This window comes from Rhipicephalus sanguineus, chromosome 4 (assembly GCF_013339695.2).
Source record: "Rhipicephalus sanguineus isolate Rsan-2018 chromosome 4, BIME_Rsan_1.4, whole genome shotgun sequence".
Taxonomy (NCBI): domain Eukaryota; kingdom Metazoa; phylum Arthropoda; class Arachnida; order Ixodida; family Ixodidae; genus Rhipicephalus; species Rhipicephalus sanguineus.
The window spans coordinates 3,366,201-3,381,366 of record NC_051179.1 but is presented as its reverse complement, the minus strand read 5'-3'; the positions used below and the strand labels follow the sequence as shown (position 1 = coordinate 3,381,366).

At 48.5% G+C, this 15,166-nt stretch overlaps 1 protein-coding gene and 1 non-coding gene across 2 annotated transcripts in view; both read left to right on the top strand.

Annotated features, from left to right (window-relative positions):
• Window positions 1-15,166, top strand: part of LOC119389297 (monocarboxylate transporter 12) — a 130,382-nt gene that overhangs the window by 2,036 nt on the left and 113,180 nt on the right. Inside the window, exons 2-3 of the mRNA XM_037656506.2 lie at window positions 6,063-6,265; window positions 7,896-8,039. Coding sequence (XP_037512434.1) covers window positions 6,073-6,265; window positions 7,896-8,039 — 337 coding nt within the window. The 5' untranslated portion in view covers window positions 6,063-6,072. The remainder of the gene's footprint in view (window positions 1-6,062; window positions 6,266-7,895; window positions 8,040-15,166) is intronic.
• On the top strand, window positions 4,915-4,988 carry Trnas-gga (transfer RNA serine (anticodon GGA)). Its single transcript has one exon. It is a non-coding gene; the product is annotated as a tRNA-Ser (tRNA).

Genomic DNA, 15,166 nt, shown 5'->3' with positions numbered 1-15,166 from the left:
ATCCGCGACATGGCTACCGTGGCTACGCCGCCAGGCCTTTTCGCGCGGTACGAGCCATGCGTTGTTCTTCCCCGCACGAGCCACGCGTCCGAACATGCCTGAACAATTCTCACGCCACCAAGCTAGCTTACGTCACTGCCAACGCCTGTCCTCATTGGCCGCCAGTGACAACCCCCTTGAACTCGCTTCTGTCTGCCTGACGCGGGCTTGCCTGCGTCAGATGCACTCAGGCCGGCACGAGAGGTTGACGCGCTGCTCTATCTGGCGGCTTCTCGTCCGTGCGCTCGACTGCTGCCCTTTGTGCGATGGTCGTAGCGCCGCCGGCAAGCGTACTCGATCGGTCTTGCGGAGTTACCCTGACGGCCCGCAAATCCGTGATTGTCGCACTGTGCTGCATCTTGGGTCAATAAACCCGTGGTTGTTGACGACCTGCCTCGAGTGCCTTTTCTGCGCCGTGTCAGAGAGTCGACGAACCCGGCCATAGCGTCTTTGTTCGCTGCAGCCTTCCCGGTCGCCTCATAGGGTAATCTTCGTGCAAACCTATCTCCACAGGTGTGAAGAAGAAGAGAACGTTCTGGCTGCTCTGGTTCTGGGGCAGACGTCGACTCCTGGTTGTCTGTCTTGTTTCGCCCGCGACATTACTGGTGTAGGTTGCTGGGTACATGTACCTTGGCTCACATGCGTCAGCCGTCGCTCCTAACACCTTGGAGACAGCTACATCACCCAGAGCAAGAAGCAGCCGCCGCCTGCGAGGATTACCCCCCGAATTTGGTCCCTTGTCATCGAGACTCGAAAAGATTACGACTCCGACGACAAGCCGGGCGAGTCAAAGTAACGATGCCCATTGTTCTCCTCTCGCGCATGTTTTTCATGCGCCACAGACACCAAGACCATTCCATGGCGACATTTTCAAAGATGTTGATGACTTGCTCGACCGCTTTGATCGGGTTGCTAGCATCAACGAACGGCACGATGTTCGCAAGCTGCGGAGTGTTTACTTCGCATTGGAAGATTCTGCGAAACCCATGTTCTCGTACCACGTCGACAGCTCCGCGACGCGTACCGCAACGCCGAAAGGAAGGAGAGAGCTGAACAAGCCATCTCGAGCAGGAATCAGCGGCAGAACGAGAGAGTTTCAATGTTTGTCGAGGACTCTTCCGGCGCGCAGTCCTTGCCATGTCACAGGAAAAAGGTGCGGCACTTGATGCGTGGAGTTAAAGAACAGCTTTTCGCTGGACTCGTGCGCAATTCACCGACAACTGTGACCGAGTTCATCAGTGAGGCAACCATGATGGAGCGTACTCTGCAACAGCGGTCGTCGCAGTACGAACGCAACGACATCATGGCCGCTGCATGCTCCGTGGGATCTGACAGCGAGAGGCAGGCCCTCGCAGACTTCATACGAAGTATCGTGCCGGACGAACTGCGACAACTCCATGAAATAGGAGGCCAACCACCTGTGACTGCACTCGCTGACGTAATCAGACAAGAAATAAGGCAGGCAGTCGCACCTCTTGCGCCGCTCGCACCACCAATACCTGAGGCCCCCGTCTTGACATATGCGGCGGCACTGCGATCTTCTGCGCCACCAGCAACAGGTCTCACTATGCGGACAATGGAGCAGGCTACGCACCCATTCCCGGACACCGCTTCGAGTCTGCCTCCCGGCTCAAGGTTCCCGAGCTCACCCACATATCTGCCATATGCCTTGAGACAAAGTGCTAGCAAGGCAAGTGTGTGGAGCACGTCGGATAATCGTCCGCTCTGTTACCACTGTGGCGAAGCGGGTCACGTGTATCGCAACTATCAGTACCGCCAACTAGGTCTCCGCGGCTTCCACCCTGATTCTCAATGCCCACGCTACGGTGAGCGCCCCCGCGAAATCGAGGCGTATCTCATGGGCCAGCGAATTCCTTCGGCTGTTGAGCGCCGCCACTCGAGATCGCCATCGCCTTGCCGGTCTACATCACCTAGCTTGCCCTCGTCGTCTTACGCTCCTTTCAGGAGCCGGTCACCGAGTCCTCGCAAGGTAAACTAGGAGCCGCGACTTCTGGGGGTGAAGTCGCTGACCGACGAACTTTCAAAGAGCCTCCCTCGACGCAACGACCCGACAACGACCGTTCCAGTTTTTAAATGTTTTCCGACAGTAAAAAGATCGTTTTTGCCGACATCGCCGTCTTCGTGGACAACCATGCTGTCACTGCCTTCGTTGACACCGGTGCCGACTATTCTGTTATGAGCGCCGAACTGGCAACTGAGCTGAGTAAAGTTAGCACACCGTGGCAAGGACCTCAATTGCGCATGGCAGGTGGCCATCTGGTGATGCCGACTGGAATGTGCACGTCCCGTATCCGAATCAGTGCGTCGACATTTACGGGGTTGTTCCTCGTGTTGCCTGTGTGCTCTCGGCCCGTTATCCTGGGAATGGACTTTCTTCGTGAATACGGCGCAGTCATTGACCTCCGTGAGTTACTTGTGTCATTCGAGGAGCCTTTTCGTGCTTCAACTGACAACACCCAATTACCGGAGACAGCGTTACGTGTTGACGATGATTCTGTGACTCTGCCGCATCGAGGCAGTCTCTTTGTCACTGTGGAATTGGGACTGGACGTGTCCGACGCTGTAATTGCGGAGACAAATTTGTCTTTCCTTCTTTCACGACAAATCTGCGTTGCCCGAGGAATCATTCAGCCTAGCAACAGACGAGCTCACCTGCTGGTCACGAACTTCAGCGACGAATATCGTCACCTTACCAGACTCACCGCCATTGCATACTTTGAGGAACTTGCAGACGCCCAGGATTCGTCAACATTGGCTTCACTTTCGTCGGGCGACCATTCTACCGAAGCTTCACGAGCACTCTCGACGCAAACCAGGGTCTACCCTCAGTACAACGAGAAAGCCTTTTGCGTATACTCGATCGGCTCATTTCGTTTTTGCAGCGCTTGTTTATCTTCCCACATATGTAAGAGCCTTCTGTCCACCACTTGCAGATGAGCTACCGATGGAACTATTCGTGTTGCCTTTCAAATATCCTCATTTAGATTCGCTGTCCATTGGTCAAGGTTTGTGATGGTTTCTGTAATGCCCTCTCTTGTATTTCTGAAATAAAGCCGGTTAATGAGCTTAAGCTGTTTGCCCTTGCGTCTGGTGGCTCCCGCAATAAGCTGAATTTCATTAATGGAGTGATCGCTCCAGAAGCCTTGGTGCGCCATCGCGCTGATTGTGTGTTCTTTATAAAAGTGAGGTCGGGTGGGGAATCGCCACATGCAATGTTTCCTTGCCTAGCGGCCGTTTTAGGGTTTAGTGATGAAGGTGATATTAGCCGCGGGGGTCGCATTTCGATGGAGGCGAAATGGTGGAGGCCCGTGTACTGCGCGATGTCAGTTCACGTTAAAGAATTCCAGACGGTCGAAATTCGCGGAGCCCTCCGCTACGACGTCCCTCATAATCATGTCGTGGTTTTGGGACGTAAAACCCCAAATATTATTGTTATTAGTGATGAAGGTTAGACCTTCCTGCTGCGAGTCGAGACAAGGATTCCTGCCCTTGGAGAGAACGTGTTTATAGCCCCAGTGGAATGGGGGACATTAGTCACCGCCTATTATCACAACTCGGTCGCCCGCGATGGTAAGCATACGCTTAAAGAGTGCTCGGAATCTGTGTCGTGTGAATTTCGGGCTACTGTGCATTTATAGACTTCCTGAAGAGTACTGGGCTTAAAGAAAACCACTGTGCTGTGTGGTTGTCGTCGATACGCATCACCTCTTCCTGTCACCCATCATCATCATCGCCCTCTTTTTCCGTTTCCCTGAGCGCCCAAGCTTAGGCATCTATACGCTCTCTCTCTTCATTGCTTGTTTAGGTTTGTATTGCTTGAACGGTGAATGAAGACATTTAGGGGCGAAGCTCCTTATAGCGGCACCCGTTCGTCCCTCGTAGCGTAGTATGTAACCAGTCTTACGCTTTGACCTGCAAGGTGGTGCCGGTGGGAGATTTTTCCTGTGCGTTGTTGAACAATAAAAAATTCGCAGCGTTAGCTAAAAGCCGACTTCTTCTGTCTCTCATTCCCATTAGCAGCCATTCTTTACCTCCAAGGTAGTGCCTGGTGAGATTTCTCCTGTGCGTGATTAAACAATAAAAATTTTGTTCAAAACGCCGTTGATTGATGAAATAAACCAACAAAAGACGCCAGATGTTTTGTAAAAGCAAAACGAAAGAACGCCAGATGTTTCTAAAGCAAAACGAAAAGACGCCAGCTGCTTAACGAAAGACGCCAGATGTTTTCTAAGCAATGGTTTTCTAAACAATGAAAATTCACAGCGTACATGTAAAATTAAAGTGCGCTGCAAGTCGTCATAACTCATCGAACCTTTAGTATAAACGCGCCCGATCTCACGTCGGTGATGATGTACTGGGCAGAATTCACGGAAGATTCACGGTTTACCGATGAACCTCCGCAGCTTCGCGCACTCATCATCATTCACTCCGTGGATATGCTGTGATTTTTTTCGTGGAGTGGCATGTAGCTTTCATTTTAAATCATGTAGCCGTTCATTAGACGCGCCCACTTACAATTTCACGGACTACTCTACACAAGTATTGCCTCGCGGTAACACACGGTGAGAAGCTCGTAACGTGGCACAGCTGGCTTGCAAACGTGCGATTAATGTAGGAATAGTGCTGCGTCGTGGGTCTCTTTAGAGTCTTCAGTTTCAACGAGTTGCGATCTAGCACAACCCAGCTACGGGCACGATCGCACCCGCGCTTACGTTGGCGTACGGCCGCCTCTTCTTCCCCACCCGCGGCCTACCCATGGTGACGGCGGGCAATGCATTGCGTGACGCGCGTAATGCAATGCAGATATTGCAAATCAGTTCTGCGGAATCCCGCAAGGTGCCGGAGGTGCTAGCTTCCTGGTTAGCTCAAGTGGTAGAGCGACAGCCCCGGAAAGGCGTTGGTCCCGGGTTCGATCCCCGGACCAGGACGAATTTTTCGGAAACTAAGAGGCTTTATTTCTGAGAAATCCGTATGGATTTCCTTGTGGCTTCGTGCTACAAACGGGTGGTTGTCTATTTTCCCTTTCTTAATGCAGATATATACAGTTCATCTGGGTAGCATGGCGTCGCAATAGTTCTTATCGACCCAACTGCGAATGTAAACTGTGGTTTTCAACGGCACGCATGTCGTGCACAGTTTTTCTATTGTATGAGTATATGCGCAGATAGTTCCTCTACGCAAGTAGGCTTTCCTGCAGTGAGTTTTCGGCGCTCAGGGATGAACCAGTGAGATATAGAAAGAGTCGCTTTAAAATGCTGTGGAAATGCGAAATTTCCTTTCAGAATGCGTCAGTTAAATCTTTGCGCACTAGTAAGGAGCACCGACTGTGCATGCCTGTTGATCTGGAAGTTTTTTTGTTGATGGGGCGCAACCTTACAGCTTTGTTTTGTTGCTGTAATTTTTGTATTTGTCGTGTTCCTCTATGGGCACAGACAGCGCCGCCGTCTGTGTCCTTCTTTCTCTTGTCCGCCGTTTTTAGCGCTGTTTTTTATGTGAAGTACCTCTATGTACACCGCGTGCCAAAGATCCACAAACTATCATTCTTATGTTCTCCGAAAGTGGGACCGTCCGGCCCATGACCTCAGCCTGGAATGCACGCCCGTTGGGACAGGCCTGTGTGCATTCGAGGAGGAAGTGCCACAGCATTTAGTTGCGTCATCGTATACAAATCTGTTATCGCTTTTATGACCTTGTGGTTAGTGCTGCCAAGTTTCCACCTGTGCGTATATTTTGCGAGATAGAGAATCACTCGTCCCCGTAGCTTCGTCTTTCCTCATCTTCGAAAGCCCACCCATTCCTTGTTTCTGAAATAATACTCAAGGCTGCGCATATTTTATTGCGGTGCAGTTTTGGCCATCGTGGATTTTAGAAAAAAAACCATAGCATGTTCTCAATCTGTGACGTCGTTATTTACGCAGGAGGAGCGCGAGCTACATGATCTCTGCTTGATTTGTCGCGTAGTTCTATCACACTTGACATACGCGCCTGTCACATCTCTGCAGGGCGCTCATCATGCTGCTGCATGGTGTTGACTCCCGCCAGAGTTGGCTCACAGCGGCCTTCTCCAGCTGGTTCCTGTTTATCGCGTGCATAGGGCAGCGTGTCTTCGGCGTCATCTACGTCGGCATATTGGAGACGTTCCACGTCACTAGACAGGAAGCTTCCTGGCCAATGAGCATCATAGACCTGCTTGCTAGCCTCTCAAGTGAGTATGTATTATACGTTCTTGGAGAAATATAAAGTACATAAGAGAGCAAATTTTTGGGCAAGTTAGTGATCCATTATGTGACAAACAGTGCAAAGCAGAACACGGGACGAGGAAGAAACACAGACAGCGCTCGTCTGTGTTTCTTCCTGGTCCCGTGTTTTGTTTTGCGCTGTTTGTCACATTATAAAGTACAGTTAATTCACCACTCTCCATCCTGGGTATTTTTCATCTGCTTTTGCCACTACAAATTCACCGAGAATGCGCTTCTGTGTTGCTTCCCAGGATCAAGCTTCAGAGTGGCTTGTTAACCCTATCACATACCGAGGTGTCCTCGGGAAAGGCCAATAGCTTCCGTCCACAATCTTTGTGATGCTACTTAGTGGGTGCCCAAACATTAGGGCGCACTGTTCGTGGATGCACGGAGCTTGCTTCCAGAAGCTCCTATGTGAACTTTCTTTAATTCCACCAACGAATTTCTTGCCGTCTGAAGCGCGTATATCACCTGAGGCTGTTGCCCTCAAGCAAGCTATACTAGCTCCTGCTGGTACATTTGGCTGCTACATATCCAAATGTACCAGCGCGTCAGAAAAAAATGCCATTATTTTCATAATACCCAAGGATAAAAGACACATTCAAAAGCTTTTAACTCTATCGCCATGAAAGATTACGCGTGGGTGTCGCTGACTTCTCTCCTTCGAGGCATTTTGAACCTTACCTCGCATCTCTTCGAGCTTTCCCTGTGCCTCGTCTCTATCGCGACACTTGTAGTGCAAGGTATTTACTTCGACCACTTCTCGGTAACGTCTCTACCTCGACGCAGCTTTGCATACCGTAAGTGAAGCTCACCTTTCAACTAGTGCCACTCTTTTGTTAGTTTCTGCAGTGTTTCACGCAATAAGCGCCATTTTATAACGGCAGGCATTGTTCGACGACCTTGCTTGTTATTCGCTAGTGCCAAATATATTTAGCATTTAAAAAATTACATTATTTTTGCCTGAGACAGTACCTTCCACCACACAGAAAATTAAGCAGACCACAGGCTCTGACAATCAGTCTACTTCAGGTCGGGGCGTACCCTAACCCAGCGCTATTGCACAAGATTTATCCAGAAATACAGCCAACTAATGCATGTTCATTATGCCCGTATATAGCGAATCTAGATCGTATGCTCTGACGGTGCCCCACGTTACGCGCCGTCATCACGCCGTCAAAATGGGAGGCTGCTATTACCAGCTCCGGACTCGAAGAACAGCAGTCAAACGGGCCCGCGACGCGGCGGAGAGACTTGGTCTTTCTGTTTCGACGTCGGAGCGGCCCGCAACGTGCTAGGGCGCGTTCCGAGGAACCAAAGTAAAGGTTATTCATACATTCATACACTTCTACTTTTTATTCAGGTTCCACCGATCAAACAACAAGATGGAACCTTACACGAACATATAACGGCGTGTCGGCCATTTTCAATGCACCCGCCATAGATTATTCGACAAAAAAAAAAAGCCTTGGTCGATAGCGAGTAGTCATTAAGGGGCGATTGCATCACGAAGCAAGGGTGAGGGCGCCATGCTCCCCCAGTCGGCTCTTCCGCCCAACCAGCTCTCAACCTTCTGTTTTGCTCACTTTCATGCAGACCCAGCTTTTGGCTACCTGTGTTCCCGCTTTTCCTGCCGATTGGTGCTTCTGTGCTGTGGATTCGCTGGCCCACTTGGAATCATCCTGTGCTATTTTGCTGCTGATGTCACCTTCATAACTGTCTTCTACGGAATTCTTAATGGTGCGTACATGTTTTGCAGGCATTCTCAAATCCCTAACGGTAGTTTCGCTCAAGAGAATATCTTTTTGATACTCACCCACGGGGAAAAAGCCTGTAAGCCTACGAAAAGGGTTCAACTTAAATTGAAGACCACGCAGCAAACCTTAGAAAGGGAAATAACAGGTGCAACATTTAGGGAGCGGTGTTCAGGAAATATTCGCCGAAAAGATGAAATGCGCATGGGCCCTGCATGTAGCGCGTAGGCTAGACACACTGGATTCCAAGAGAAGGCAAGCACGTGAAGGGGAGACGGCAAGTTGGACGGGGATTCAGAAGCGCAGGACCGAGTTGAGTGGCGAATCGTGGGAGAGGGCTTTGTGCTGCGTACTCAGGCTGATGCTGAAAGTGCAGCTGATAGTGATGAGAAAAACGCTTGGAAGTTACGATCATATAAAATAATAGGTTCTCAAATAAACTACCTTTTCACCGAACCTCTTTAAGAACCTTTTGTCCGTGGAATTTCGTAATTTGTGATGTCTGCAGTTCAGCAAATGTGTGCTCATCTGCAGTACTAGGGGTGCGAGAATATTGAATTTTTTTAATACGAGTCGAAGAACTTCCTTTATCCAAGCACGATCGATTTCAAGAATGCTTTTCGGATTCTCTCGAATATACGAATAATGAATATTCGAATAAGTGACGACTTACAAATGCTAAGCATATTATCTTTTTTTTTATATAAGTAAGACACACTAATACGGACCAATTTTCTTACGTTGTACTTCGCGGTGACTCCATATTACTATTCAGTGCATAATTATATTGATTTCCCGGCAATTCGCTATGTTTTGCGATAAATCACTGGGAACTACGCATGGACCTTGTACGCCGTTTCAGACTGTACGGCATGCCCAGGCGGCCGGGGCGATTTCGCTTTCGCGAACTTTTATGTGGCAGGACTCTATTTGTGCAGCATATGTTGTACTGTCGCATGCTATGAACAGATACACTGATACAGCCGTCGATAACGTCTTCCAATAAAGACATTCCAGCAGCACATTGCATAAGGGAGAGCGTCTCCTTCACATTCGGTCTTGTTGTTGCAGCACTTACAGAGCCTTATTCTGAACGTGTCAGAGAGATGATTGTTACGCATGATAACCGCCGCGGTTGAGATGGAGCCTTCGGGTCAGCAGCCGCGACAGACGACATGCACTTTCATCATCTGTTTTATGAGTAATGAAAGCCTCTCGCTTTGCAACTTTTTAGGAATGCGGCCGAGGGTAGGTCAAGCGACGGAAGTCAGACACGGCTGGAAATCAGAGGCCTGCGCGTCCTGCATTCGAAAACATCCCTAGTATTTCCCGTTACCACCACTTATTCGTGAGCTGCCGATGATTAAACGCTGCCTCGCAAGGTGTGTCCGCTCAAAACAAAAAAATCGGCACATCCCACGCACCGTGGTAGTCGATCGTATGCGAAGCATGAGGCGGGAAGGTGACTGTGGCGTAATTGTTTTTACTGAGCGAAACCTTGCAAATGACGCTAAAGATTTGTATAAATTTTATACGCACACATATATGTTGAAGATCCGCATATGTTTACAGTTGGGTAACGCTGCCAACGGCAACGTGGTTATTACTAACACCAGAAGACGCGCTGCCCTCAGCAAACGATGGTCAACTACCAACTCGCCCAACTTGCCGTTTTGATTCAGAAGCGGTAAGCTGATACGTAGTGCTTATACTTGTGCCTTATGATGGAGAACGCACGCACGTTTCACGAACCCGTGTGCATGTGCGGAAGAAGTTCTTGACAGTTCTTGAACGAGGTCATCATCATTCATCACCATGGTCAGTCAGCACCAGCAGCGGGTCATGACTTGTTACTTGATCCGATCGTGACAGCAGTGATGAGGGGTCCATGTGTAGTGAATTATGCGGTATAGTACAGCTGTTGGAAATTGTGAATGCCTCGGTCAGTTCGTCGACAAATTGTCTGTCGATATAGGCCGTCGAGGCTGGTAGGCCTGGATAGTGCTAGGTAGACCAACATCAGCGGATGGCGCTTGTCGTATTCGTAGACTATCTCGGCGTATGTGGACTGCGTAGCCTAGTTTACAAAGCGGCTGTCAGTCAATCTGGCATCATCCTCGGTCAGCATGAGGCCATCGCCCATCCTCGTAAGAAATGAAGATGACACTGTGTCACTGTGGCGGTTTAAGGGCACTTTACGGTGCGATGATGTGAATATCATACGTAACTATCGTTGATGTATTCATCCGAAGTCGAGCAATGCTTCAATATAGCTTGATGAATCATAGGACTACAAATGTAATGTTTATTAGACTTCTATAAAAGCGAGGCCAACGCTGGAACCACAGACGTTAATCTGATATGACGGCTGTATCGTAGGAGTACACATCGTGGGAGTATCATGTAGTATTGACTGCTTTCTTGCAAAATTAGATAGCCAGCACCACAACCACAATTGACTTTGCACCGACATTACGCCTGCGTAGGCTGTTTTTCCAAACCAGTTCATAAACTTTACGCGGCTCTGTGGTAGAATACCTGATTGCCACGCAGAATGCTTGGGTTCCATTCCTGCAGGGATCCTAATTTTCATTCTTTACAATCGTCGGGTCAACGCTGCCGATGTCGGTTTTTCTTAACGCTCTCGGATTTAAGTTACCGATGTCTGTTCTCGCCGTTCCTGAGTAGATATAAACTGTCAAACACCTGTGGCGCATAGCCGTACACTGCGGCCCATGGTAAACGGGTATGTGCCACACGTGTCTAGAGGAAAGGGTTTGACGACGTACGCGACAGGATTTTACGTTATTCATGCCATGACCCGAGTCATATTAGTGAAATGCTCTTACCCTCCCATGCCAATTTTCGTCTACACCAAGTTAAAGAGGCGATCATAGATAGATAGATAGATAGATAGATAGATAGATAGATAGATAGATAGATAGATAGATAGATAGATAGATAGATAGATAGATAGATAGATAGATAGATAGATAGATAGATAGACAGACAGATAGACAGATAGATAGATAGATAGATAGATAGATAGATAGATAGATAGATAGATAGATAGATAGATAGATAGATAGATAGATAGATAGATAGATAGATAGATAGATAGATAGATAGATAGATAGATAGATAGATAGATACGTATGTAGAGACGCTCAAAGTGCCAAAGGTTCGCTAAGTAATGCTTCGCATTTAATAAGGGTGGCTGGTAGATGACGCAGCGGATATGAGTGGCGCGGAAACAGGTATCCTTATAATGCCCGTCGACTCAATTAGCAGCGGGCCTCTGCTCGCATCACAATAAGGCTATGAATGTATAAAGCAAAACAGCTTCTTGGCTTCAAGCCTACGGCCCTACACTTAAAGGGGTCATGAACCACTTTTCCAAGTAATGATCTAATGACCTTAGTATCGGAGTTTACTGCCTCCCAAATCGATTGCCGCAAAAATTTCTCGAATCCGTCAAGAATGAGCGGAGTTACGGGGGTTTGGCGCACGCGCGCTTTTTCCCTTTTCTCGTGCCGACGAGCGCACTGGAAGCTAGACAGGGAGGGATGGCACGGGGGAAAGAAGTTACGTCAGCGCGCGTCATGAAACGCGATAGCTCTCCCGCTGTGATTCGCGTGCGCAAGTGCGGCTACCGTGTAAATTTAGCAGACTGAGGAGTGCGGCGCGGGCAAGTGGCGGCACCCCGTGGCAAGAAGCTCATTTCATCCGGCTATCGGCCAATAAGCATGCTATATCTCTTGCGACGTAAACTGGCAGATCCGCGACGTCAACGTGCAGACGCCCCGCCCACCGACGAGAGTGAGAACCGGCCTCTGTTTGAAAAGAGGGCGCCTGAGGAAAGGCAACTTCTCGCTCCGCTTGTGGCCTTTACGCGGCGCGCACGACTGTAATATTTTGCAGAGCAGTTCATAGCCGTGTCAGCTTTCCGCAGGATGTGTTTTTTCAACAATCCCAAGGGGTGCTTCATGACCCCTTTAAAAACCTATGGTGTCCTACAACTCTCTGCGGCAGCACAGCCAAAACCACGTGGGCGGAGCTTCTGCACATGTCTTACTGCGCCACGCAGTCCGCAATTTCGGTTTTGGTTTCGCAAGCGCATCCAACATGCGCGTTTTCATTCACAGCTTATGATGCAATTTGGGAATTCATGCAGATAGTTTATACACAAATATAATCAAAATATATCACAAGCATTAATACACTTAGGAATGCAGCACCAATACATGCAATCATTGCTGAGCTCTTCTGCCAATCAATTTATATAACGCTAATGTGCTAGCGGTTCAAGTCCACGTGCAAAGCGAGCAACATTTAATTCGTATTGTTTACATTTCTTTTTTTGGGAAAGCGATAGAACAGTTTTTATTGCGAAGGAACGCAGGAATCAGCTTTATTGAAGCTGTCGGTTTTACTTTTCAAATAAAAGAAGGGGCATGGCCCAGCAGTAACTGTGCAATTGGAAATCTTACGCAAAGGCAACAAGCCGTTTCCTGAATTTCGGTGCATACACGGTCGAAATTGTTGTTTTCCTACATTTGGAGACGCAATAACTTTCTGGAGACGCTCGCGTTATTTTGTCAGGGGACGCGAAGGCATCGAGAAGCAGCAGATATCTGGGTAGTGGTGGTGGTAAAACATTTATTCAGAAAAGTACAGAGAGTTGCACTACATAAGCACTTGGGCGGTCTCCCTATTCCGGAAGTCCACTGGAGATGATCGCTGCTCGGGCGCGGGCCACCAAGGCAGGTTTTAACAGGTTTTAAGACAAGTTTAACAGGTTTTAAGAGCGACCAGTGGACGCTCGTAATCGCCGGAGTTGGAAAAATTCGCTCGCGGCAGTGTGTCTGCCCAAGGTCACCCAATGGGAGAGCAGTGACGTGGGGAGCACGTGACTGTAGGGATGGAGACGCGAGCCATAGGTACAGTGTACTAGAAGGGGCAGTGAAGCGGGCGGCAGCCTCCGCGTGACTCCGGCGGCGTCGCCAGCAGCGGCGGCGCTGCGATCGACCAATCTTGAAGAGGAGCACGCGAAACGTAGCAACCACGGCGACGCTCGCATGTGCTATGCGCGCGCTGTGTCTGTGGTTCAGGTGTTTGCGCGTAAGCACTTCGCTTATTTAGTCTGTATTATCTGTTAAGGACCAGAAGCTACAAGAGAGATTGGTTTTCCCACAGATGAAAACGAATTTTGAGAAAGTACTCCCCGCTTGAATAGAGCCACGCTCTTGAAAACACGGACACTTTCCATCGCAGTTGAGCCCAATTGGAACATATTCAACCGTTTCAGCAATCAGGATTGAGTTTGTTTAGCTTACAGAACTTGAAAGCGCAGACGAATCTCTGAGAGCGAGTACATTCGGATCTTGGGTAATCGCAATAGGGAAGCCGTGTGAGAAAAGAATTAAAAACGTAGCTAGTCGCCGCAACTATCAAAGTAAGTTTAAACTAAACAGTTACACAGTGCGCTCGTTCTCTTTGCACAAGGCCTGAAAAAAAATGAAAAAAAAAGCGATCGCGCAAATGTACAACGTCACGCAGAATCAGCTGGTCTCGTTGCTGAGACAGCTATAATAAAACATTTGTGCACGAATTTGAACAGTCATATACACCCACAGCAACAATTTATAGAAATCATGCCCGAAACACAAGGCAAGTAAGCTAAAAAATAGGTCTAGCACAGCACTGATGCATGCAGAAGGCCAAGTGGGAACTTCCTTAAACTGGCAATTAGCAGCCGATTTTATTGATAGGGACCGTGCAGGCTTCGGCGAGCAGTTAAACGAGCTACAGCATTTCACAAAGTGGACACAAGGTCATGGTCTCCGTAATCAGTGAATTAATATGACAATGCATCACAGAATATGAGTACACACATGAGGCAGTAGGGCACAGAGCATTGATATATGACATTGTTTTTCACACTAATGCAATGAGAGCATTACCATAGTAATGGGTGGAAAAACAACTGAATTACTGTACAAAAGGGAAGCCGCTTGCTTTGATTCAGCAAATCCTCACAGCTGGCAAGGTAAAGCTCAGAAAATCTCAGAAATAACAGCAGGTGAGGAAGGCAAAAGTATAATGCATGCTGAGAGAGTTGCCATGCAGCTAGTTTAGCCTGCTTAGTTTGAGGTGCTTGGCAAAATTGTTTCCTCAGCAGAATAGACTAATTCCCGCCTGTCACAAAAAAAAGTACAGTAGCATATAATAACGTAAAACCCAAAACTGCGTACTGTTATAGGCTCTTAGCGTGAATTTTTTAATCGACCTGCAATGGGGAAGCATGATGAATCATGTGCAACACATCCATAACACTCTCGCTATGAAGTTTGCGTCCACTGAATAACGTTCAGTAGCAAATAACGTTCCCAATCGTTTCTTCGCTCTGGGTCTGCGGGCGCTTTAAACAACGAAAGCTTCGCCGTTTGTTTGCTTCGAGAGTACGCTGTGCTGCACCAGGAGCGAAGAAATGGTTCAAGCGTTGTTTTTTAGGAGCCATTCGCACGTTATAGCATCACACATTGAGAGAAAAGCGGGAGAATCACTTCCAACCAAGCGCGTTCCAGCCAAGGAGTCGGCGGTACGAGGCACCCGCCTTCAAGATTGAGCGACTGCAGCGCCGCCGCTTCGTTCGCCAGCGGCGGCGTCACCTGCCCCTATGGGTCGGTGCCTCCGCCCGCTTCACTGCCCTTTCTAGTACACTGTACCATAGGCTTCCCAAGCAACGCTTAGCGGCGCTGCTGGATGCTGGATGGATGCTATGAGCGTCCCCTTTAAAACGGGGCGGTGACATGTCTGCCACCAGGCTCGAAAAAAAAAAAAAAAAAAAGCTTCCTTGTTTCATGTTGGCCTAATACCTTATCTACATTGATTAAATCTATGTTATTATACCAAAAATATAAATTCACGGTCCATCTCTCTGCCTCTTAAGGCAGAATGACCTTATTTTTCCCCCATTATTTATTGTTGTTCTTTATCTCTACTTTTCTGCCACCAATACTCTAACCGTCTCTTACTTATTTCTATCGCGGACGTGTTCAGCTTTCCATTGTTGTCCCTAAAACCCAAGGCTTCATGTAGACTCGTGCCCAC